The sequence below is a fragment of the Melanotaenia boesemani genome, chromosome 17, assembly GCF_017639745.1.
Source record: "Melanotaenia boesemani isolate fMelBoe1 chromosome 17, fMelBoe1.pri, whole genome shotgun sequence".
Taxonomy (NCBI): Eukaryota; Metazoa; Chordata; class Actinopteri; order Atheriniformes; family Melanotaeniidae; genus Melanotaenia; species Melanotaenia boesemani.
This window is the reverse complement of record NC_055698.1, coordinates 34,544,906-34,571,299: the sequence shown is the minus strand read 5'-3', so window position 1 is coordinate 34,571,299 and position 26,394 is coordinate 34,544,906. Positions and strand designations below refer to the sequence as shown.

Here is a 26,394-nt window from a genome sequence, read left to right as displayed (position 1 = left end):
AGAACTCCAGCCATCCCTAAGATGAGGAAAATAGATTTTAGGACGCCAGTCCTCACTAAATCCAGGAAAGTAGATCTTAGAACTCCAGTCCTCATTAAGACCAGGAAAGTAGATCCTAGAAATTGAATCTACAAAAAGACCAGGGAAGTAGATCCTGGAACGCTAGTCCTCACTGAGACCAGGACAGTAGATACTAGAACTCCAGTCCTCATTAAAACAAGGAAAGTAGATCCTATGACTTCAGTCCTCACTAAGACCAGGAAAGGAGATCCTAGAACTCCAGTCCTCACTAAGACCAAGGAAGTAGACCCTAGAACTCCAGTCTTCACTAAGACCAGGAAAGTAGATCCCTGCACTCCAGTCTTTACTAAGACCAGGAAAGTAGATCCCTGCACTCCAGTCGTCACTAAGACCAGAAAAGTAGATCCTCGAACTCCAGTCCTCACCAAGTCAAAGGAAATTTGATCCTAGAACTCCAGTCCTATCTAAGACCAGAAAAGTAGATCCTAGAACTCCAGTCCTCCCTAAGACCGGGAAAGTAGATCCTCGCACACCAGCTATCACTAAGACCAGAAAAGTAGATCCTAGACCTCCCATCGACACTAAGACAAGGAATGTAGATCCTAGACCTCCATTCCTCACTAAGACCAGGAAAGTATATCCTCGAACTCCAGTCCTCAATAAATCAAAGTAGATCCTAGAACTCCAGTCTTCACTAAGACGAGGAAAACAGATTTTAGGACTCCAGTCCTAACTAAAACCAGGAAAGTAGATCTTAGAACTCCAGTCTTCATTAAGACCAGGAAAGTAGATCCTAGAAATTGAATCTACAAAAAGATCAGGAAAGTAGATCCTAGAACTCCAGTTCTAACTAAAACCAGGAAAGTAGATCCTAGAACTCAACTCCTCACTAAGACAAGGAAAGTAGATCCTCGAACTCCAGTCCTCACTAAGACTGGGAAAGTAGATCCAAGAACTTCAGTTCTCACTAAGACCAGGAAAGTAGATCCTAGAACTAAACTCCTCACTAAGACAAGGAAAGTAGATCCTCGAACTGCAGTCCTCACTAAGACCAGAAAAGTAGATCTTAGATTTCCAGTCCTCATTAAGACCAGGAAAGTAGATACTAGAACTCCAGTTCTCCCTAGGACCAGAAAAGTAGATCCTAGAACTCTAGTCCTCATTAAGACCAGAAAAGTAGATCCTCCAACTCCAGTCCTCACTAAGTCAAAGGAAATTTGATCCTAGAACTCCAGTCTTATCTAAGACCAGAAAAGTAGATACTAGAACTCCAGTTTTCCCTAGGACCAGAAAAGTAGATCCTAGAACTCTAGTCCTCATTAAGACCAGAAAAGTAGATCCTAGACCTCCAGTCCTCATTAAGACCAGGAAAGTAGATCATACTCCTCCAGCCTTTACTAAGACCAGGAAAGTAGATCCTAGAACTCCAGCCCTTACTAAGACCGGGAAAGTAGATCCTCGAACTCAAGTCCTCACTAAGATCAGGAAAGTAGATCCTACTCCTCCAGCCTTTACTAAGACCAGGAAAGTAGATCCTAGAACTCCAGCCCTTACTAAGACCAGGAAAGTAGATCTTAGAACTACAGTTCTCCCTAGGACCAGAAAAGTAGATCCTAGAACTCCAGTCCTCACTAAGACCAGGAAAGTAGATCCTGGAACTCCAGTCCCCACCGAGACCAGAACAGTTGATCCTAGAACTCCAGTCCTCACCACGACCAGGAAAGTGGATCTTAGAACTCCAGTTCTCCCTAGGACCAGAAAAGTAGATCCTAGAACTCCAGTCCTCACTAAGACCAGGAAAGTAGATGCTAGAACTCCAGTCCTCACTAAGACCATGGAAGTAGATCCCTGCACTCCAGTCTTCACTAAGACCAGGAAAGTAGATCCCTGCACTCCAGTCTTCACTAAGTCCAGCAAAGTAGATCCTAGAACTCCAGTTCTCCCTAAGACCAGGAAAGTAGATCCTAGAACTCCAGTTCTCCCTAGGACCAGACAAGTAGATCCTAGAACTCCAGTCCTCACTAAGATCAGGAAAGTAGATCCTAGACCTCCAGTCCTCAGATCTTTACACTGGCTTCCTGCTGTTAGCTGACAAAGACCTGAGTGGTTTAGGACCAGAATCCATTCAGGATCTTCTGGTTTTTTATGAAGCAACCAGATCCCTCAGGTCATCAGGGTCAGGTCTACTTTCTGTTCCCAGAGTCAGAACTAAACGTGGAGAGGCAGCGTTCAGCTTTTATGCTCCTCACATGTGGAACAAACTCCCAGAAACCTGCAGGTCTGCTGACTCAGCAGTTTTACATAAGGGTTAAACCTTTTCTATTTGCTGCCTTTTATCAGAACAGCTGTTAATATCTGATAGTACCTGTTAGTAGCTGACAGTACCTGTCAGTGGCTGATAGTACTTGTTAGTAGCTGATATTACCTGATAGTTTCTGTTAGCATTTGATAGTACCTCTTAGTAACTGATAGTATCTGACAGTGCCTGTTAGTAGCTAATTATACATGGAATTATCTGACAGTGCCTGACAGTACCTATTAGTACCTCACAGTAACTGATATTATGTGACAGTACCTGTTAGTACGTAGAAGCATCTGACAGTACCTGTTAGTAGCTGATAGTAATTGATAGTATCTGTTAGTAGCCATTAGTTCCTGTCAGTATCTGACAGTACCTGTATTTTTACAGGTACTATCAGATATTTTGTGGATATCCTAACGTGAAAATCGACGCTAGAAGACAAACCGCTGGTATCGGCAGTATCGATGTTTGGGTATCGGTCCACTCGTCACTATCAGGAGGCAGCAGGACCAGCGGTGGTTCAGTCAGTTACACTGAAGCTCTGCATAAAGTAAACATGTTATTTTTTAAAGTGTGGCTGCAGCCTGTTTGGGCGAAGGCTGTCTGTCCTGAGGAGTGATAAACGCTTCCAGAACAAACTAAGATGATGGATAAAAACTGTGCTAAAAGTTGGACATGCAGACTGGATCCAGGCATCGAGGCTAAAACCATCACTGCCTCTGCTGAATGGAGCAATCGGTCCGGATATAAAAACATTTCTGTCGCTGAATTAAAGAAGTCTTAGAAGGATTTTACAGTCATGCTTTAAAATCTCTGATGTCTGGCTGAGAACGTGGATGGCCACATCCTGGTCAGGAAGTAGAATCAGAAGGTCGGGGACTTTAGCGACTGGAAAACGGGTTACAGGTACCTGTTCCTAATGTTTCTCACCACGGAGTCTAGATGACCAGGTCGCTGACGTGAAATAAAACTCGAAGGAAACTCCTATACACTGAAGCCTTCCCTACATCAGTATTAATCATGGATGCTGCTACGTGACTCTTTTGAACATGGTTAACATCTGTCGTGTGTTTGGAGCTCTTGGACGAAGCCTGTTTGATTGCTCTGTGTGAAACTGGATGAAACTCTCTAAAGGTTACTTTCTGAATGAAGTAACTAGTAACTGTAACTAGTTACTTTTTTCCCAGTAACTAGCACAACAGTAGAGCTGATCCATGTTAATCCTGTTCCCTGCTGTGTTCCAGACAAGGCCAGTTTGGCACCCGGAGCTCAGCACGGTCGGCATCACTCCGTGGATGCAGACTCGTCTTCAATCCCTCTTTGCTACCATGTATTCTGATACTGTCCCTTCCAGATCTGTCAGCATCCATTTCATTCTGCATTTGAGTTTCAAGCTCTACAACGCTTTCTTCCACCTCCTCTGGTTCATGTTATTTCTTGTCTGATTTCCTTCAGCTGTACCTGTCTTTTCTGAATTCTTCAGCTCTCTGAGGTCCGGGCTAGCAGAGCTAGCTTTTTGGGGTTCCGTTAGCATATCGTTAATTTCAGTGGCGCTGCTAGCAGCTGATGTTACGTCGTCTCCTTCATGCAGTTCGGAGAGCATAGACCTCTTACCGTTCTTTCCTCTTGGCATCTTGGAACCCTCACATTTCTTACTATTCTAATAACAGAAGAAACCTGAACCAGCCCGAGTCCCTATGGGCCGTTTGTACGTCCTCCTTCTCCTATGCTGCCAAACCAGAAGTCCCCTTATTTTTTATTTCAAATTAATTTAAAATTATTTGACATTTACTTTTAGATTTCAGATTTAATTTAAATTTATTTCAGAAATTAGATTTTATTTCGATTTTTCTTTTTTTATTTAAAATTTCAGAAAAAATCTGAAACATCTCAAGAAATAATAAAAAATCATTTCATTCCAGCTTGTTCTGATTGAATCTGCAGATCTGATCCATGCCAGAAGCATCTGAACTGGTCCTTCACAGCTGGTCTGGAAGCAGGTCTAGATTCTCGGACTGGACCGGCTCTCTAGAACCTGTCAGTGGGTTCTGCCATCCTCTTAGCCGGTCTTGGGGGTGATGAGGTGGACGCTTTCGGTGAAGAAGTCCAATCCCCACGCTCGCTGCTTGTCCGTCAGCGCGTCCACCGACTGCAGCATCTCCACGTTGCAGCTCCTCCCTGACAGGAAACAGAAAGTTTTGCTTTACTTCACTGTCTGCTTCTGTTCTGGTTCATGTGTTTACTCTGCAAACCGGACCAAGGTACTGACCAAACAGACTGTGGATCTGCTCATCAGGAACAAAGAACGGAGGACCTACGAGGCAAACAGACTTCAGTGGGAAGAGAAACTCCAGGTTTTACATGTGTGGTGAAACTCACCTGAATACGAGTCGGGGTTGTAGAGGAAGGTGTCCAGCAGGTACCTGCAGTCTCCGTCCATCAGAGAGACCATTAGATCCGCGTACCTGCATTAGAACCAGGAAACAATCAAATGCTCCACGTCCAGTCAGTCTACAAAATATCCACTTGGTCTCACTTCTCTCGGTCCTTCGGGTTTATGGCCACCAGAGATCCTCGGTCCCAGATGGCTCCGAACCTGCCGCCGACAGAACTGTGATGGAGGAACAGAGTCAGACCCGATCCGATCCCAAAACATCCAGAACATGAGGTTTTCTCACCTGGAGAAGTCGAACAGGTTGCACTGGTACAACGAGATGTTCTTCTCAGAGTTCTGAGGAGCAAACACACTCAGATCAGACCGGGTTCAGGATAAAACCTGGTTCTCATTGCATAGGATCTAAACTAACAGTTTACGCAGGGTCCGAAATTAACACTTGCCAGGCGCCAAATGTGAGTAAATTTTTTTTAATTGGCGAGTAAATCTCAGAGGGTATCCGCCAAATGGCGAGTAAATGTTTGTACCGAATTAGCCATGTTTTTCCTTTTGGTGGATTTCTTCTTCATGTTGCTCTGCTGTCTGCATGTATGAATGACGTGCACATACACAAACACTCGCACGTGACACGAGAACACGTTGCACTGTTTCATTTCTGTTTACCGTTTAGCTCAGGCTAATGAAGCAGGTAAATATGTGGAGATTTTTAGCAGCAGCAGGCCAGCTTTCCAAAAGAAAACAGAGAGAACTGGAGGACAAATCAGCAGCTTACAACCCCAACCAGAAAGTTAGTGAAAAGTGAAGCGGCGCCTTTAGTCTGCTTCAAGGCCTGGTTCCGGTCGCTTCTCACGCACCGACTGTAGGCGGTAACACACCTGCGTGCGCCGACTGTAGGCGGTAACACACCTGTGCGCGCCTGCCATTGGCGGTAACATACCTGCGCGCGCCAACTGTAGGCGGTAACACTCCTGCGCGCGCTGACCGTAGGCGGTAACACACCTGTGCGCGCCTGCCATTGGCGGTAACATACCTGCGCGCGCCGACTGTAGGCGGTAACACTCCTGCGCGCGCTGACCGTAGGCGGTAACACACCTGCGTGCGCCGACCGTAGGCGGTAACACTCCTGCGTGTGCTGACCGTAGGCGGTAACACACCTGCGTGCGCCGACCGTAGGCGGTAACACTCCTGCGTGTGCTGACCATAGGCGGTAACACTCCTGCGCGCCCCGACTATAGGAGATAACACACCTGCGCGTGGCGACGGTAGGAGATAACACACAGCAGAGCAGCACTCTGGACATAATGTTAGCCTGTTAGCTTAGCTGTTTTCAACCTGAAGGGTGACGACAGCTGCATAACGGGACGTGACTTTGCGAGACTACGAACAGCTGTCAACCGTTTAACTTATTATTATTGTATTATTATAATTATTATTAAGTTTATTATTATTAAAAATCAGCTTTTATGATCATTGATAAGCTATTTATATTCAATATTACTGATATGGCATGAATCAGATAAGGGTTAGGGTTAGCTTTAAATTTATTATCAATTTTTGTTAAGTGTATTTTTTAAACATTAAAATAAAAAGCAAGAATCAGGGTGTATGATCCCACCAAGGCTGTAATGCTGGGGCACGAGGACTCTTAGAAACAGGAGGCCAGACGAAGAGCAGAGAGGAACGAGTCTGATCAGGTTTTAGTTCATGAATTCAGACATTTTCTTATTGCCTTTGTTTGATGTTGCTGTGAGTTCCACTTTCAGTTTGGATACAACACAGTATTATAGAAAATAACATGCGTAGAGGTATGTGTGTGTAAAATAATTTAATAATTTGGCCAGTAAAAAATATGTTTGGCCGGTGGATTTTTTCACCTACCGGCCAACTTGGCCGGTGAGTCAAAAAGTGAATTTCGGACACTGAGTGTACGTACAGCAAGAAAAATCCAGAGTTATAAAACCGTGCGCACGCACACCTGCAGGCAGTTTCCCCTCATAGGTCACAGACTATCCAGAAATGTGAACACCTGAGCCGGCCGAATATCCCGCCCTGAACACACCCAGACCAGCCACATGCAGTCCATGCAAAGCAGGACATGAAGGTCGATGCATGTAAAGAAGCTGCTGATCAAAGAGGAAACCATGGCAAAAAACGGAAAAAAGAAAAGAACAAAACCAGAGATGATGTGAAATGTGAGACTTTTGTTCACAATCAGCTATTAACTTTCACACCATATATAATGGATATTAAAGCTGTTTGCAAACATTACTAATGAGGCCCATTCCATGTTAATACTCCTGGGAGCGCTGCTCACACTCACATCAGGATGAGCAGAGAAGCAGATGTTTAACCAGAAGCTCAACCAGTAAAACATTTTCTGTCATTGTGGAACAAACTTCCATTCAGGCTGCATAAGGCAACGGTCTGCAGCCAGCAGGGTCCAGACACATTAGTAATCATTACTATTACAATAACATTGTTGTCATGGAAACTTGCTCAGTCAGGTCTTAGACCTCTGTGATGGTCTGGGCCCGGCGTTCCAGAGACCAACAGGAGGAGCGAAGCCGTGCCAGTCCCTCTGCAGGTGCTAACTGGATTTTCTGGCCATCAGCACCTTCCAGAGGAACCGGCTGCCAGGTCAGGAACTCACAGCCGACCTTCAGCCATGTTAGATGGCATCATCAGTTTGGCCCAACGTTACATTAACTTTAACACTGGGGGAGAACAGGAAACACAACGATGCAGTTTGCAGCAAAGTCTGGTTTCCTCGATGGAATCGCTGCTGGTGATGCTCTAAAGCTGCAGGAAGAACCAGGAGAAAGGAAATGAAAAATAATAATAATAATCCAAGAGAGGAAAATGCAAGTTGGACATGAAATCTGTCGTTAACCGAAGTCTTTTCATTCTGTAAACATCCAGATCATATGTGGTTCAACATGTGGCTTATCAGCCCGAGTCCACTAACTGAGGCTTCATCTGCAGGATTTGCTCCGTATTCATTGTTGGAAACGAGGCTTCAGGCGGTGAATGGAAGTAAGGGAAGCGCTCTATGTTCTGGTGTCTGCAGAAGTCTTTCTGAAGAAGTTGTCCCAGCATGTAGCAGCCAGTAAAAGAACAGGTGGTAAGTAGCTCCAGTCCTTCATTCTAGACCCAGCAGAGCGGGACCAGACAGGAGGCTGGAGGTCTAGAAGTGATGCAACACTAAGAAAACACATAAAGGAGTTTTTATTTCTCCACAAAGCTTTTTATTGTTGTCCCAGTTTCCCTCCAGACTTTATCTCCTGCAGCTCCTTGTCCACCTGGTTATTAGCGGTGATGGTTCCCTCTACACCTGCAGGACTTTCTCTGAAGACACGGTGCTGCGATGCTGGGTGGAGTCTCTGGCCTCACCCTCTCCACCCACAGCTGCAGCCCCACCCACCCAGCTGAACACCCAGGATCTAGAAATAAATATTATTTAGTCTCAGGTGTTCATTTTCTAGGTGAAAGCAAAGGATTAAAAGAGCTGATCCTCCTCTCTGAAATGGCGTTGGCAGCATCTTCACCTGCTGCCCTCCTCCACCTTTCTGACCTGGTGATGACCACGCCATCCCCACCAGATAAAACCTGTTCTAGTTTTCCAACGTGGTCCACCAGGATCTCAGTCTCACATTCTGAAGAAATCCTCTTCTTCAGCCTTTTCCCTCTTGAGCCATCATGGAAATGATGTGATGAACATTTATTACAGGCGTCCACCTGACATTTTACAGCCACCATGTGGGCGGGGCAAGGCGCTCCCTCACGTGCACCAACTTTAGGGTTGGTTCTGATTTATAAACAGAAACAGGTGTGGGGTGTGCATGCGCACTCATGCTTTTATAAATCTGGAGGTTTTTGCACGCCGCATTTCCTGTTTTCCCTACGTACGTCTCCTATGGTCTGCTTTGCTATGCTCAGGTTTAGACATGAGGCCTTAGAACCAGACATCAGATCTAATCACCTGACATGTGATCACACATCCAGTTTGCTCACCTTGAACACCTTTCCTCCAGGTATGGAAGGACCCAGCTCCTCACTGTACATCATGTTGTTCTCCTCAAAGAACTGTCGGATGGCCTTCTCAGAGATCTCTACGCCGACCACAAAGTGACCGAGATCTGCCAACCTGAGGACAGGAAGAGGCTGACCTCCATGAACAGGCAAATGGCGAATGGGTTGAAAACCAGCTAGACCGTCCTACCACTTCATGTCCACAGCTTTTCCACACAGAGGGAGGAGGAACCGGACTGCCACCCGTCCACTCAAAACTTTATCCAGGTGGATCTCCAGCATCCTGTTTGGAATACAGAACCATTGTTATAGGAGTACAAGATTGGTCAATTAGGAAGTAAAATGTCTTTCATGATGTAAACATATATCTTTAATTTTGTAAATATATGTCATTCATGTCTTAACATCTGTCATTCATGTAAATATCTGTCATTTATGTTGTAACGGTTATTCATGTCGAAAAAACATCAATCATGTCGAGGACATCTCTAATTCATGTTGTAAACATCTGTCATTAATGTCCTACACATGCCATTCATGTTGTAAACAGTTGTCATTCATTTCATAAACATTTGTCATTCATGTCAAACACCTGTCATTTATATCGTAAACATCTCTCATTCATTTCGTAAACATCTGTGTTTTATGTCATAAACATCTGTTTGTGTGGTAGACATGCCATTCATGTCAGAAACATTTGTTAATAATACAAACATGTTATTCATTATGTAAACATCTGTTATTAATGTCATAAATATCTGTCATTCATGTCGTAAACATGTCATTTATGTCGTAAATATCTGTCATTCATGATGTGAACATTTGTCATTTATGTCGTAAACATTTGTCATTCATGTCGTATACATTTTTCATTCATGTTGTGAACATCTGTCATTCATGTCGTAAACATGTCATTCATGTCGTAAACATCTGTCATTCACGTCATCAACATCTGTCATTCATGTCGTAAACATCTGTCATTCATGTCATCAACATCTGTCATTCATGTCGTAAACATCTGTCATTCATGTCGTTAACATCTGTCATTCATGTCGTAAACTTCTGTCATTCATGTCGTAAACATCTGTCATTCATGTCATAATATGTCATTCATGTCGTAAACATCTGTCATTCATGTCGTAAACATGTCATTCATGTCGTAAACTTCTGTCATTCATGTCGTAAACTTCTGTCATTCATGTCGTAAACTTCTGTCATTCATGTTGTAAACATCTGTCATTCATGTCGTAAACTTCTGTCATTCATGTCGTAAACATCTGTCATTCATGTCGTAAACATCTGTCATATATAATGTAAACACCTGTAACTGCTTTCAGACTAATTTCAGTCCAACAGATCAGAACCAAGCCACTGTGGATGATCTGATGTTCGCACGATACGGGAAACATTTATTTGCTAACAGATTTTCAGAGATAACCTGTTATCAGCTGTTGTTGTTTACCCCTGTGAGTGAGAGTAAATAAAACCAGATGTTTACTTGTGTATGGTTGGTTGATGGAAGCCTATCTTGTCCTCCTGCCAGCGTTCCTCCCATTCTCCAAGAGCCATTACCCGATTCACCTGCTGACCCAACATGGTGCTGAAGTTCTCCTGAGCACAGCTGTCAGAGAGAGTGAGAACATGGCGTCTGGAAAAGGCTACCTTCAAACCTGAGACAACTGGAGCAGTTTGCTTATGAGGAGTGGATCAAAATACCTGCTGAGAGGTGCAGAAGTCTCATTGACAGTTACAGAAATCGTTGGATTGCAGTGGTTGCCTCAAAAGGTTGTGCAACTAAATATTAAGTTAAGGGTCCATCATTTATGTCCAGGCCTGTTTCATGAGTTTATTTTTTTAAATAATTCTGTTGAAACATGGTTGAAAAGCAACGTCTGACTTTCATTGGTTAAATTTCATAGAATTTTTATTTATTATTACTTTTGTCAGATTCAAGTTATTTCTGTGACCGTTGTGAGTTTTTCTTTCATTAACCAAAGGGTACCAACAGTTTTGTTCACGTCTGTATGTTAGCATCAAGCTTAGCATCACATTGGATCAAACCCATTGTCACCACCATGATGTTGAACTGGGACCACATTGGGACCAGAGCAACTGTGTAAACACCACAATGACAAAAACTGGCACCAAACCGGGATCCGTGGAGGCTCGATGCGCACCTCTTCCAGACTCGACGTGCACCCCTGCTTGCAGTGCAGTTACGCAGAAGTACTTCCCTCTGAATGGTTAGTTTGTAAAGAGAAACTGCAACACGACGGTGTCACTAGGCTCGAGTGGGAGAGCACATTTCACCGGCGTCAGCTGTGCCGGTGTTCTAACATTTCATCTTACCCATCGAGACCTGTTACCTGTGCCTTCTGCACATGCACAAAACATAAAAACATCATTTCAACATGCAGTAAGGACACGCCATAAATCCATGCTACACTCAAGTTCAGGTCTAACAGCTGTGAAATAAACTAATAACTTTAATTTCACATATTTATTTTATGTATTTTCATAAAAACTGTATTATTATAAAAGCCTAATAATAGAAACTTTAATTGATTTCTACTGTTGAGGCATCCTACCTACACAAATACAGGCTGCTGTGGAAGGTAGCCCATTTTTATTTGGTAATTTACTGTTGGGTCATCCTACCTTCATAAATATATAGGAAGCCACTTTCATGGGTTAATTTAAACTGTTGAAGTGTCACAACTGTTCCTCCGTGTTGTGAGTCTGTCCTTGTGGAAGACGCTTCATCTTCCTCCAGTGCCGGCATTGCTGGTGTATGAATGTGAATGAATGTTCGGTGGTGGTCGTGGCCATGTTTCCTTCAAGCTATTCCAGGTAGCTTCCTGATAGCTTATAGGATCAACTGGATTAGATCTTGTGGGAATCCTCCATAGTAAACAAAAGGTCTCAATCTAACCACTAGCCCTGGAGACTCCGCTAGCTAAGGCGGCACAAGTTCCGAGTCACTGAACTGTCAATCAAACAAAATCACTGTTCAATGGGAAATTACATCTCAGAAGACCCTCCCACCTGGGAGGTTTGGGCCAGAAGCACAGGAAGTGTGAAAGAAAGATGGCAGCAAGAGCAGAACTGACCATCCAGAAAGAAACAGGAAACAGAATATCTACTGTCACACAAAGACAAAGACTTTACACAGTTCACTGTTTTTTTTCTCTCAGGTCCTTTATTTTTGTTTGATATTCTGAGTCTTTCTCGATCGTTTTGGCACAAATCTAATCCCATATACGTAAATATCTACATTCCCTAAGCTACACTGTCAAATCATTCCACCTGCATTGGTAAGGTAGCACCCTTTTATAGGGTAATTAATTCTGTCGAGACATCCGACCTTCATTCATTTATTTGAAGTTTCATTCTTTAACAACAATGACGTTATTTCCTAAGATCATAACTAAAGGTTACATCTGTCCAAAAATATTTGAATATTGATCTTTAAACTACCTTTTTTTTTTTTTTTTTTTTTTTTTTAATCGCACAAAACTTGAGGCTCGGTGGACTTTGGCCCATATGCAGCAACCCGTCTGGAACCAGGGACTGTGGTCCTGGAGTTCTGCTGCCAGTTAGAAACTGTCCGGCTTCAGGCTGCACTTGGACTGCACTGGAAAACGTGACCATACCACAGGACCATAAAATATGGCGGGAGCCACCGACTGCAGCTTGTGGACCCGCCTCCGATGACGACAGAACTTGGTCCTGATTGGTTCAACCTCTGCGTTTTCTGCTGGGACTTCCATGTAACACTCCCAGTAATAAATCTGTTTGTGTGTTATTAACAGGCTCCAGCATGGTTTCTAACAGTCTTGGTGTTTCATGTTGCAGCTCATCTTTACTAAAACCTGGACAGGCTGATGTTTGGCTGCTTCAGCAGAGCAGCCTCCGAGTTATCACACCGAGATAAATATGAAGCAGAACTGGAGCTCATAACACATGCAATCATTTTCCCATCCTCTATGATCCAGATTTGTTTCATTTAAAGACCCACAATACCAGGACTTACTGGTGTGTTCCCGCTGTTCCTCATGTCATCCACGGCCATCCTAAACCTGAATAATAATAATAATAATAATTAAAGCAGCAAGCGGCATCCATCGGGTCAGAGCCTTGTGGCCCCCACCACCTGTCTCATACACCTTTTCCTACCATGTTAGCTAACCTGCTAAAATGCTACGTAACATGGTAAAATGTCCAGTTGAGAATCTGAAATGTTGATATACCTAGTTAGCATTTTTGCTAGCATGCTAATATGTTAGCGAACATGCTATGTTGCCATGGCAACAGGTGTTGTAATGTGTTAGGGACCCAACAAGTATGAATACTGTCAACTTTGGTGCCGTTTCCATGTATTCCTATGCAGATTAAAGCAAACCGTGTTTCATAGAGAGAAGGCTTTTTTCCGTCGGTTGCCACGGTAACACGCTTTGTACTATTAGAAAGATTTGAATAGTGTTTGGTCCACAACTTGTTAGGATGCTTCACACAAGGGCAGGTAGGTGTCGCTGGTGGCAGGTAAGTGACGCTAATGCTGTAGGTGACGTAGTTCCGGGGGAGACGGCAGATTCAAACTAGGCGCGCCCAAACATTTCTACTTTCATTCGATTGTATTTTGTGCCAACTTAATCAAAAAATATTCTTTAAAGTAGGACTATAGTGTCTTTAAAAGGTACACTCTGGAGCACAGCGGGGAGGATTTGGCCAGCCTGACAGATTTTATAGATCGTTGTTACGACAGAATCGTCATGGGGAAACCAAACAACACCTCCACCCCCTCCACCTCATCTAAATCCAAGAGACAGCGAAATGAGGATTCACCTGGAGCTATTTCACCACCGGGGAACGACTCAACAGATGTTCTGATCTCCATAGATAAGAAACTCAGTAGTTTTGATGCGCGTTTGAGTCTGGTAGAAATTCTCCACAAAGAGTTCCAGGCGCTACGTGAATCATTAGAATTCAGCCAGAAGCAGGTGGAAAGTCTGGCTGCAGAAAATGCCGGTCTCAGAGAGACAGTAAAATCCCTCACCGAGGGCTTGACCCGTCTCTCAGATGAAAATAAGAAGATTAAGGAAACGGTGATCGATCTGCAGGCGCGGAGCATGAGAGAGAACCTGGTATTTGCAGGGATTCCAGAGCAGACGGAGGAGGACCCCGAGACCACGGTGAAAAACTTCATCAAAACCCACCTGAAGCTCCCGGAGGAAACGGTGAAAAACATCTCCTTTCACAGAGTCCATCGGCTCGGCGGGAGGAAACCCGGGTCCAGCAGACCAAGACCCATCGTAGCGAAGTTCGTCAGCTTCAAACAGAAGGAGCAGGTGAAGAACCAGGGCCGCGAACTGAAGGGGACCAACTTCGGAGTAAACGACCAATATCCGAGAGAGATTCTGGACCGACGGAGAGTCCTGTTTCCCATCAGAAGGAAATCTATGGCTAATGGCGCTCGCGCTGTCATCGCGGTGGATAAACTGTTTATTAATGGACAACTGTACCGCGACCCGGACGTCACTCCGTGGCTCTTCTGATCCCAGGTGCTGTATGTCAATCTCTCCAAATGATCACTCTTAACTCGCCATTATAGATCACTGACAGTAGAACACACTGCTCGTCTCACCACAGCCTCTACACCTAGATCGATGTATTTTTTTCTGTTTTGTTTTTATATTTCACACAAATACTTTTCTCACTTTTCACTATCTTTCACGCTTTCACTGTTAATTGTAATCCAGCTCGTAATATCAGCAGCGCACGCGGCCGGTCGAAAAACCGTCAGGACGCACAGCCGCACCATACATGATAAATATAAACACTCGCGTTTTATGTATGAGAGAACACGCATTAAGGTACATATACGGACATTTAACATACGGACAAACGCGCGCAATCAGGCTGCATGCAAACACGCGCGAACACGCAAGAGGGGCGCACAAAGACACACGCGTCAGTAACACGCATGAAGCATTAAACCGTTCACAATAACCATGTTAAAAATCGTCTGTTGGAATGTACATGGAGCCGGTTCCAGGGAGAAGAGGTTGAAGATCTTTAATAAATTACAGGAGCTGCAGGCTGACATTGTCTTACTACAAGAGACTCATTTAACAAACTCAACCATAGATCTTCTTAAAACAGCTCAGTTTCCTCATGTTTACTCAGCTTGTTACAATTCTAGGCAAAGAGGAGTAGCTACTCTTATTAATAAGAGACTAAATTTTGACATAGATAGCACAGTAGCGGATCCGGAAGGCAGATTTCTGATAACTTTATTATCTATTTGTAATATCAAATTATGTATTACCAATGTGTACGGCCCCAATGCAGATGATCCCTCCTTTTTCCACTCCCTGTTTGCTACACTCCAGAATTATTCAGATAACAGAATAGTGCTAGCTGGTGATTTTAATGTAGTCTTGACTGAACAAGATCGCTGCAGCACATCAGGTAGTCATCGAGTCTGGCAGTCGTCAGAAACTATCAAACAGTACATGAAGGATTTTGGTCTTTGCGATGCTTGGCGCTCTCACCATCCTAAACTAAGAGAATACACCTTCTTCTCTTCAGTTCACCACTCCTTCTCTAGAATAGATTATATATTAAATAGTAACTCACTAATGGGCGACATTTCAGAGACTCAGATACATCCAATCAGCATTAGCGATCACGCACCAGTTTCATTCACTCTGAGAAACAAAAATAATAAACCGATTGGTAAAAGCTGGAGATTCAACACCTCTTTATTGAAAGATCCTGAGTTCATTGATTATTTTAAAAAAGAATGGTCAATTTATATAGAAAAAAATGACATGCCTGAAACTTCAGCGTGTCTCCTATGGGAAGCAGGAAAAGCAGTAATGCGAGGGAAAATAATTTCCTTCTCCTCACATAAGAAGAAGAAGGAAACAGCAAGAGTTTTAGAATTAGAACTCAGGATTAAATCATTGGAGGAGGCTTACCGCATTTCCCCCAAAGAGCACACAATGAATAATATAAGGAAAACTAAATTGCAGCTTAAAGAAATTATAGATAAAAAAACACAGTTTTTAGTGCAAAGACTTCGCTTGGAGAACTTTGAACACAGTAACAAATCTGGAAAGTTTTTAGCAAATCAACTAAAAACAAACAAGGAGAAAACAACAATCTCCTCTGTTAAAGATCAAGACGGAAACATCAGCCATGACCCAGACAAGTTAAATGACACGTTTAGAAGCTTCTATAAAACATTATATGAATCACAGATTAATCCAACAGATGAACATATTGAACAATTTTTAAACAACATTAATCTACCAAAACTAAAAAATGAAAATAAAATAAATTTAGATGCACCTATTACTGTAGATGAACTCCACGAAGCTCTCCAACATATGCCCAACAATAAAGCCCCGGGTCCAGATGGTTACTCAGCAGAATTTTACAAGGAATTCTGGACAACGCTAACTCCTACATTTTATAATATGTTGTTAGAAATACAGGAAAAACAAAAAATACCGCAAAATATGAACTTAGCTAATATAACACTATTGCTAAAACCAGGCAAAGACCCCACACTTCCATCCAGTTACCGTCCCATATCTTTAATAAATGTAGACCTGAAAATAATTAGTAAAGCTCTTGCCAGAAGGATAGAAAAAATAACCCCTCTTATAATACATCCGGACCAGACAGGTTTTATAAAAGGTCGACATTCATCTACTAACACACGTAGACTAATTAACCTCATTGATTACTCTACTTTACATAATCTAGAATCCACAATCATTTCTCTAGATGCAGAAAAAGCCTTCGACAGGGTAAACTGGAAGTTTCTATTTGCAACACTAGACAAATTTGGGTTTGGACCTTCTTTCATAGAGTGGATTAAAATATTATATAATAACCCAAATGCATGTGTGAAAACCAACGATCAAACTTCTCCAAGCTTCCGCTTACAGAGAGGCACCAGACAGGGCTGTCCACTCTCCCCCTCACTTTTTGCCATTTTCATAGAGCCGTTAGCAGCTGCTATTAGACAAAATATAGAAATTAAAGGAATCCAGGGCAAAAATATAGAACATAAAATAAGTCTTTATGCAGATGATGTATTACTCTTCCTTCAGAACTCACAAACATCACTCTCTCAGACAATCACGGTTATTAATAAGTTCTCATCAATATCTGATTATTCTATTAACTGGTCTAAGACTACAGCCATGTCCATCAACTGTGACCTACAAAACATCCCTAATATCAAAATACAGACAGGAAACATTAGATATTTAGGTATAAATATTTCCCCCAGATTATCAGATTTAACAAAATTAAACTATGTTCAGCTACTAAAAACAATAGAAGATGATCTCTTACGGTGGAGGCGCTTACCCATCTCAATAATGGGGAGAGTTGCCACCATTAAGATGATGATCCTACCTAAAGTTAATTATTTATTTTCAATGATACCCACTAAACCCTCCACCAGTTGGTTTAAATCTCTGGACTCTTTCATATCCAAGTTTCTTTGGAAAAACAAGCCGTCACGTATCAGTCTTAAAACCTTACAGCAGACTAAAGATAGAGGAGGACTGGACCTACCAAACTTTAATAACTACTTTATAGCTAACAGGCTGCAGTACATCTCCAAGTGGCTCAAACCCAGTTATCTGGATGAGCCGTGGCTAGATGTGGAGCAGGCTTTGTGTGAGGACTTAGTCATCTCTGACCTGCCGTTCATCAGCTCAACCATTAAACCATATAAGTGCTTTAAAAGCCTTAACATCCGTTTTTCCTTAATGGCTTGGTGGGAATTCTGTAAGATAACCAGATCTTCCCTCTTTCCATGTAGACTTACACCCATCTGGAACAACCCTGACATCCTGCAGAACAAAAAGATGATAAACTTCACTCAATGGAAGACTAAAGGAATACAACAGTTAGGACAGATAATAGAAAATGGAAACTTTGTATCTTTCAACACAATTGTCTCACAGTATGGAATCAACAGCAATAAATTCTTAGAGTACCACCAACTAAAATCAATTATATGTAAGAAGTATACCCCTGTACAGTTAGACTTGCAGCTTCCTGTCAGAATAGCAGAATTCCTGAATCATAATACTCCAAAATTATTATCAAAAATATATAGATTACTTGCAAAGCTAAAAGACAGGATATCTCTCCCGACTTCAAAATGGGAAGATGATTTATCTAATAACTTTGATCAGAAAAGATGGTCGCAAATATGTTTAAACACGTTTAAAATGACTCAGAATTCAAATATACAACTAATACAATTCAAAATTCTCCATAGAACTCATTATACAGGACACAGGATGTTCAGGATGGGCCTTTCACCATCAGATATCTGCCCACACTGCTCTGAGAACACCTCTGATAGCTACATCCATGCGCTGTGGTCCTGCACACCTGTCCAAAGGTTCTGGATTAAGGTGTGTGAAGATCTCTCAAAATGGTTTAAAACTAGTTTTCCTGCAAACCCCACACTTTGCCTACTGGGCGACCTGGGTGACACCAACATAGGAATACACTCCATAAACTTGGTCCTCGCAGTCTTATGCATCGCAAAGAAAACTATTCTTGTGAACTGGAAAGATAAGAATAATTTGTCTATCCAGCAGTTTAGAAATCTCCTGTTAGATCACATCAGCATTGAGACAATGTCTGCCTCCTCCAGGAACCAGTCAGATGACTTTCATTCCCTCTGGTCCCCTGTGACTGGCTACATCACTTAATGTAGGTGGAGGATTGCGGCTTCGCTGGGATGGGGGCGGATGTGGGTGGGGGGTCCCTGGTGGCTTCAGGTCTCCGGTTGTCTCCTGGGTGGGGATCTAGGCTGCTCCGCTGCTGGGTCGGCTGGGGGTTCCGGTCTGGGCGGGCGGCATTGGGTGGGCCCCGGGGTGGGGCTGCCTCGTGGCGGTGGGGGGTGGCTGCCGGGGTGCCTGGGTCGGTGTCCGTCGGCCCCTGGCCGGGTGGCCGGTCGGGCCCGGGGTGGGCCGGGTGGGGGCCCCGGGCTCTGGGGCGTCGGGTCTCCCCCCGCTCCTGGGGGTGGGGGGTCTGCCGCTGCTGGGGGGGGCTGGGCCCGTCCGGATGTGCCGTGCCGGGGGTTGGTCCGTGCCCTGGTGCTTGGTCGCAGCCCCGGAACCTGGGTGGGGGTGTGTTTGTGTGTGAGTGTGTGTGTGTGTGTGTCTGTGGGTATGCTGGTGTGTGGGTGGGTGTAGAGGGACGTGTGTGCCGTATGTGTGTGTGGGTGTGTATGAAGGTCTGGGTGTGTGCGTGTATGTGTGTGTGTGAGTAGTGTGCGGGTGTGTGTGTGGAGGTCTATGTGGGATGTGGGTGTGTGTGAAGGTATGTATATATGAGTGTGTGCACGTGGAGGTCGAGGTGTGTGTGGAGGAGTGAAGGAGTGGGTGGAGGCGTGAGTATGTATGGAGGTGCTTGTGTGTATATGCAGGTATGTATGTGAGTGTGTGTGTAGTGGTGTATGTGTATGGAGGGGTATGAGAGTGTGTGTGTATGTGGGCACCGGTGTGTGTGTTTATAGGTATGTGCGTGACGTGTGTGTGTGGAGGTATGTGCACGTATTGAGGTGTTGGTATATAGAGGTGTGTGAGAGTGTGTGTGAGTGGCTGGGGAGAAAAAAAAAAAAAAAAAAAAAAAGGGAGTGTGTGCGTTTGCAGGGGGTTAGGACGTGTCCTCTGGGGGGCGCCCTGGCTGGGTGTTGGGGGCGGGGGCCTGGGGTTCCCTTCCTTCGCCTCGCCCCCCTCCCACTCAGAAAGAGGAAAGTGGCCCCTTGGGCTGGTGGCTGGCCCCTGGGGGGGTTCGTGGCGTGCCTGGGTTGGGGTGCCTGCTCTGGGCCTGTGACGCCCTTCGGGGCCGGCGGGGGACGGGGGCGCCCTAAGCCACTGGCGGGTCGTCTTCCAGGGGGGAGGCTTACCCCCCTCTGGACCTACATCTCCTGACCCCTCCCCTCCCCACTCTTCACTACATACACAGGTAGGGCCGTGGGGGGTGTGCTTGTTGCGCTGGGCGGGGCAGGGGGGGTCATCATAGTGGCCCCGTTGCTTCGCCGAGCGGCAGCATGCCTCCCAGCTTTTAATTCCACTTAGTCACTGAGCACAAATAACATTTGCAACATACAAACACGTTTTGGGGGGTGGAACATGCGAGGTCAGGTGGGTGGGACTGCTCAGGTGGCCCCACCCCCTCCTCAATGCAGTTACTGCCCCCCAATTTTAACCCTCTTTTTTTAATTGCAAACAGCACATAATATATTCCCTCACTAGTGGGGGAGGGAGGGGCGATGGGGTCTTCAAGCGCCCCTGTCTCCATGGATGGCCCGGGGGCGGGGTGGGCCGGGTGGCCTGTCGCGTTGGCCCGGGGCGTGGGCGGGCTGTCCCGGGGGGTTTGGCTGCTGGCCCTGGGGGGAAGGTGCTGTTTTGGGGGTGGGGAGTGGGGGACTGGGGCGGGGTGGGGGGGGTGGGGGCCTGGCTCGTGTCTCCTCGCCTCCTGGCTGGGGCTGTCCCCCCGCGGCGTGGGGTGGCGGGAGGATGGTGGTGGGGGGATGGTGTTTGTTTGTGTGTGTGTGTGTATGTGGGGGGGGGGGGAGAGTGGTGTGTGTGTGGGGGGATGGGTGGTGGAGGGATGGTGTGTGTGTGTGGGAGGGTGGGGTGTGTGGAGGTGGATGTGTGGTGTGTGGGAGGGGGGGTGGTGTGGGTGTGGGAGGATGAATGGTGGAGGGATGATGTATGTGGGGGAGGATGGGGTATGTGTGGGAGAATGTATGGTGCAGGGAGGGGGAGTGTGTGGGAGGATGGATGGTGGAAGAATGGTGTGTGTGCAGGAGGATGGATGGTGTATGGGAGGGAGGATGGTGTGTGTGTGGGGGAGTGGTGTATGTTTGGGAGAGTGGGTGATGGAGGGGTGGTGTGTGTGTGTGTGGGAGGATGGGGTACGTGAAGGTGGATGTTTGGTGTAGGAGAGGGAGGACGGTGTATGTGTAGGAGAATGATGTATGTGTGGGAGGATGGGTAGTGGAAGGATGGTGTGTGTGTGTGTGTGTGTGGGAGGTGTGAAGGTGGAGGATGGTGTATGTGTGGGAGGATGAGTGGTGGAGGGATGATGTGTGTGTGGGAGGATGGGGTAGGTGTGGGAGAGTGTATGGTGGAAGGATGGTGAGTGTGTGGGAGGATGGATGGTGGAAGGATGGTGTGTGTGTGGAAGGATGGATGGTGGAAGGATGGTGTGTGTGTGTGGGAGGACAGAGTATGTAAGGGTTGGATGGTGTATGTGTGGGAGGATGAATGGAGGAGTGGAAGGAGAGTGTGTGTGTTTGTGTGTGTTGGTCTGGGGGGGGGGGGGGGGGGGGGGCAGGACTGGTTCTCGGGGTGTGCGGCTGGGCGCTGGGGTGTGGGGCTGGCCTCTGGCGGTGGCCGTCTGGGCGGGCCGGGTCCCCCCGGGTGGCGTGCTGGCCCTTGGCCTGTGGGGGTGGGGGGTGTCCCTGCGCTCCTGGGCCCGGGCCCTCTGCCCCGTCTGTCCCGGGCGGCCGGTGCCCGGGGGGGTCGGGGACTGCTGGCCTCGGCCTGCCGGGGCCGGTGCCCTGTGTCCGCGGGGCGGCTCCTGCTGGGGTCTCCTGCTGCTGCCTTCCTGGGCGGGCGAGTGGTCGTCTCTGTGGACCGGTCGGGATCTGTAGCCTACGGGGGGGCTGGTGGCCTGGGTCTCGGGACCGCTGGCCTGACTCTGGCCTCTGTTCAAGTGAGGTGGCATCTGCATGATCACTCTGCATGGTCACTCCTTCCTGAACGTCTCCACACAGTCTTTGCGTCGCCATGTGGCCGAGTTCTCCAGCATATCCACACAGGTTTCTCTGCGCGTGTTCTTGAATACAGCAGTTTCACTTATATCTATTATCATATTTTTTTTTCTTTTTTTTTATTATTTCTGTTCTTATTATTATTATTACTCTTACTCTTATTATTATTACTACTACTATTATTATTATTACTATTATTGTGATTATTATTATTGTTACTATTATCAACTAGTTGTGTAATGACCTACTGGCCAGGATGATCTTAGCTATATATGTTGCAAGTAGTATGGATTACATGGTTTTCTGTATAATGTTTTAAGTCCCCACCCGCACTCCCCACACCCTTTCTGTCCCTCTCTCTCCCCTCCCTCTTCTCTCTACTTTCTTTTCTATCTCTCTCTCTCTCTGTCCCCTCCGGTCGAGTCCAGCATTAAGAGTCTGATTTAATAAAGTTTTTCATGTCATCAAGAGGGACTTTATACATGTAGTATAAATCCCTGCTTGATAGAGTAAAATTGCCCAGCACCAGACAGCAGCCAGACAATCATTCTGTTTGCAACGATGCTGGACAAGACAAGTTAAAAAAAAAAAAAAAAAAAAAAAAAAAAAAAAAAAAAAAAAAGGATGCTTCACACAAAGTTTGGAGTCACTCGCACGAATCCCCTCAGACTAGTTTGTTCAAATAAGATGCTTATAAAGTGAAAAAAATGGGAAACAAATGGCTGTAAACACCAAGATGGCGGGCACCCCGTTGCCATGGTAACAGGTGTTCGACTGACTTTTTTGCTCGACTTAGGGTGTTACACGTCCGTTAGTGATGCGCGGGCCGCCCCCTAACCCGCGGGTTACCCGCGGTTCGGGTTGGGGCGGGTCAAAGAATTTTCGCTTCACTGCGCGGCGGGTTGGTGTGGTTTACTATTCTGAAATATCTAGTTCTATCTATTAATTTTATTTTTTGTCAAACTGAAAATAAAGACCTTAATCAGTGTCTACATTTTGTTACTATAATATGTAAGACAAAATATTTATCAGTTATTTAAACACAGGTCACGTTTTATAATGTAATGTCCACGTAGGCGCGTAGTAGGCTACGCAGGTGCGGAAAGCGCCAAGCAGACAAGCAACAAAAGATGGAAGAAGAAGTGTTGAATAACATTCGTTTGGGAGTTTACGTCCTTAAAAAGAAGAAAGAGGGTCAAATGGCTAAATCACAGGTTTGGGACAGGTTCAACGAGGTAATCAGTGCAGACAACAACAGCAGCATTGGCTTTATAACACTTTATTTATTTGCCTATTTATGTTTATAGGCTTAACGTTCAAATGAAAATACATTTTGTGTTGCCAGTTTCCAGTGCCAATTTAGGAGACCATATGCACCTTTCTCAGACTAAATAAAAGCATTCGTCAATATCATAACATGTGTTTTAATGGGGCAGGTCGGGTCGGGTCGGGTTAAAAAAATAGAAGCGGAGGTGCGGGGCGGTTTGGTGCGGTCCAATTTTTTTTTTAAAAGAGCGGGACCCGCGGGTCGGAAAAAAACCCAACCCGGGCATCACTAACGTGCGTGCCGAGTTTCGTCTTCATACGTCGAAGTAGATTTTCAGGACCCCATTCATTTTGGGATTTTTTTGTGTCTAGGTGGCGCTGTTGAGCCACTTTTGCATTGAAGTGTATGTGGACCTTGGAATATCGAAATTTTCGTAACAAGGACCAGGAAAACCTCCTTGTTCCAGTGGGAACTGGACCAGATCCCATGATTGATGGGAGCCCAGAAGGGTCCTCAATGCAATTGTAATACTAACAACATGATCTAATACTCAATACTCATTTATTTTACCATTTAATAATCAACCAAATAATTAATCTTGAGATAATTCATTGTTTAACTATTTTTTAAAAGAGATGGTTTTTAAAAAATAAAGTTTCTGTCTTGCAGCAAACAACTAAATGAACTTTATTGTATTTTTAGTGCTTCTCCTACCGTCATGTTTTTCTCTTCGCAGATAAAGGTATGATGGTCAAAATAGCATTAAAATGGCTCATTATTTTATTTACAGTATCAACGTTTTCGGGGGAGGGGGGGGGCACTTTTCTTTTTGTGGGTCCCAAAATCCCTGGCAGCGCCCCTGAGGCGACGAACGTCCCACGCGGCAGCCCACCGACCCACGAAGTCAGAAGGTCTGTCTGTTCTGATGAGGTAGCAGAACACCACGCCCCGCACGCGGAACCCAAACGAGTATAAATCCAGTTTTACCTGACAGCAGGGACCCAACAAAGAACCAAGCAGAACCCCGCACAGAACCCGTCTGTCTGAGCTGGTTCTGACCTTTGAGACGTGAAGACGGACGTCTGATCCCAGAACCGGTTCGATCACTTTGTCCTGGGTCCAGTCTGCCGGCCACCGGCTACCGCCTTCTCCCAAGTCCTCCTCACCTTGCACAGCAAACCGAAGATCTGTCTTCCGCCTTAAACCACGCCCACTTCAGATTATACCACCTTCTTCCGCTCGCGTGCAGACTGGACGCACGACAGTCTAAAGCCAGGGCTTAAAGAGTGCTGCGTTCATGTAAACTGGGAAAAATAATCATTTTCTTCAGCTCAGCTTCCATTTTTATTTATTTATTTATTTAGTTAGTTAGTTAGTTAGTTAGTTATGTATTCTTTTTTTTTTCATGCCAACAGCACAACAAACTCGATGGGGCTACATGAACATTACAGCACAATAATTTACAAATTTATACAAAAACCCAAAAATGGAGCAAAGACAAATGTAATCCAGAATTCTATTTTTCACAGAATCACGTTTTTTATTAATTAACAGGCGAGTATGAGCAAGAAATTTCAAGGAGGAATAAATTTTAAATGAACTTGTGAAACCAGCAAATGAAGGAATCTGGTCTTCTGTGGACGATATTTTTCCCTGGTAAAATCATCATGTTCCCGTTTCCAGTGGAATTTTATCAAAATAAAACATTATATTTGCAAATCAGAAGTATGTCCATCTTTAGACTCAGTCTGGACATGTCTCCCACAGGACAAACAGATGGATCCAGTCTCAGGACTTCACAAACACCCTGAAGTCTCTGAACAGAACCGGAGGGTCACTGAGACCTTTTCTTCCACCTGTTTGAAATATTTACTGTTATGATTCCATCACAGAGCTTCTTCTCTGGCGCATGAAAGTTTATTCTTCTTCTTCTTCTTCTTCTTCTCCTTAGAAACGTGTTCTCACACCTCCGATCTGCCACCAGCAGATGATGGACTTTTCTTCCTCAGGAGAGGTTTTTACCTGTGCAGGTGTACTCCTGGCTCCCCAAACTGTGGAAAAACGTTTATCACCAACAAAAAGGCAGCAGCGCGAGCTCCAGTTATTAGGCTACTATAGTAATGGTGATGGTACACTAATAATACGTATTTCTGCACGTTGACGTGTTTTTAATGATGACGGTGGATATTTGTTGTCATTGTGGAGGCTGCAGCGCGTGCAGGACTCAGATCCGGTCGCGGAGCGTCGCTGTTGGGTCACAGATCCGGAGTTCCTGCAGAAAACTGATATTTTTATTTTTATTGAATCTCTGAAGAACATCCGGTCGCGGCTGAATGTGATTTTATTGTTAAATAAATAAATAAAAAAAAAGGCGTCCACGCGCAGGACCTGCGGTTCTGGGTCGGGTTCTGACTCACCTGCTCACCTGGAACCGGAATATAACCGGTGACATCATTCCAACGCCTTCAAGACACCGGATTACATTTTCAGGAGCCGTGACGTCGCCCCGCTCCGGTGCGTGACTCCAGCTGCGCGCGGGCGCATCCAGATGTGCGCCTTTCCTCACGGAACCTGAGAACCAATCAGATTCCTCCGGGGAGGGTCGAGCCGAACTGAGCTGGTTCTAAAAAACAGACCGTTTATTTCGCACGTTCATCAGTCACGTCCGGACCGGGACGACTGCGCGTGCACGCCTCTCAGATCCGCAGATGTGCGGCCGCGTGAAGAGGACCAGCAGCCGGGAAGGAGGAGCTGTCTGCCAGGGACGGAGCGGAGCGCGAGGACCTCCGTCTGGTTCCGGCTCTTTGTTAATGACGAGGAAGCAGGTGGGTCCGTTTCTACTGGTTCTACTGGTTCACCATCGAGGGGACATCCGCGCCCGTGCTTACTGGCTAAAACAACAGCTCTCTATTGCATGCACGCGCTCAGCCCACCTTTGTCACTGGTGATGTAGAGAGCGTGCACGCCCCCATGCACCATCAAACTAGTAGTGTGAGCGGAAACGGATCACGGTTTTGGGGTCAGTTCTGGTTCCGGATCAGATCCATGTTCTCAGACCTGTAAATCAGGAGAGATGAAAAGAGGTTCTGATCCGTTCGGCCGGTAAGTTCGGTTCTATTCATGGATCGGAGCGGGACTGGAGCAACTGGGTTTCAGCAGAACGAAAGAGTCCAGTTTTTCCCTGTCAGGTGGGCTGTAGAGGTGGACAGGATTCTGCTGAGGTACAGAACTTTAACCAGTTCTGACCCACTTTCAGGTTCTGTCTGGGTCAGGTTCTGTCTGGGTCAGGTTCTGTCAGGTTCTGTCTGGGTCAGGTTCTGAGACGGTCTGCTGGGAGACGTCTTCTCCACATGAAACACTGTGGCTGTAGAACCTGAAACAGAACCAGCTGCTTCTGGTCATGCTGCTAACAGAGGATCGTTGTGGATGTCCAGCTTTCATCCGGGTCAGAACCGGTTTTTTGGTCGCCTCTCCGCACATTGACTGACACAAACTGACTCATCATCAGAATTAAATTCAGTTGATCTTTCTTTAAACAGCACAAAACT

General features: G+C 45.4%; 2 protein-coding genes and 1 long non-coding RNA gene across 5 annotated transcripts in view; 2 read left to right on the top strand and 1 right to left on the bottom strand.

Moving 5' to 3' along the window:
* Positions 1–4,153: 4,153 nt before the first annotated feature.
* Positions 4,154–24,080, bottom strand: LOC121656520 (probable thiopurine S-methyltransferase). Of its 3 annotated transcripts, none has more exons than XM_042011556.1 (9): positions 23,834–24,078; positions 10,246–10,368; positions 8,938–9,030; positions 8,730–8,862; positions 5,002–5,054; positions 4,860–4,934; positions 4,703–4,788; positions 4,593–4,637; positions 4,154–4,501 (listed from the first exon to the last, which is right to left on the bottom strand). In XM_042011556.1, the coding sequence occupies exons 2-9, from the start codon at positions 10,341–10,343 to the stop codon at positions 4,383–4,385; spliced, it is 702 nt and encodes a 233-aa protein (XP_041867490.1). In that variant the 5' UTR covers positions 10,344–10,368; positions 23,834–24,078; the 3' UTR covers positions 4,154–4,382. The 3 variants fall into 3 exon arrangements, with proteins under 3 accessions (XP_041867490.1, XP_041867492.1, XP_041867491.1); XM_042011558.1 differs by having other exon boundaries at positions 23,906–23,923; XM_042011557.1 differs by lacking the exon at positions 10,246–10,368 and having other exon boundaries at positions 23,906–24,080.
* Positions 13,151–22,269, top strand: LOC121656529. Its single transcript, XR_006013415.1, has 3 exons — positions 13,151–13,244; positions 19,938–19,942; positions 22,203–22,269. It is a non-coding gene; the product is annotated as an uncharacterized LOC121656529 (long non-coding RNA).
* Positions 24,081–24,946: 866 nt separating the features above from the next.
* Positions 24,947–26,394, top strand: part of ext1c (exostoses (multiple) 1c) — a 55,787-nt gene continuing 54,339 nt past the window's right edge. Inside the window, exon 1 of the mRNA XM_042011548.1 lies at positions 24,947–25,671. The gene's annotated coding sequence lies outside the window, so the exon portion shown is untranslated. The remainder of the gene's footprint in view (positions 25,672–26,394) is intronic.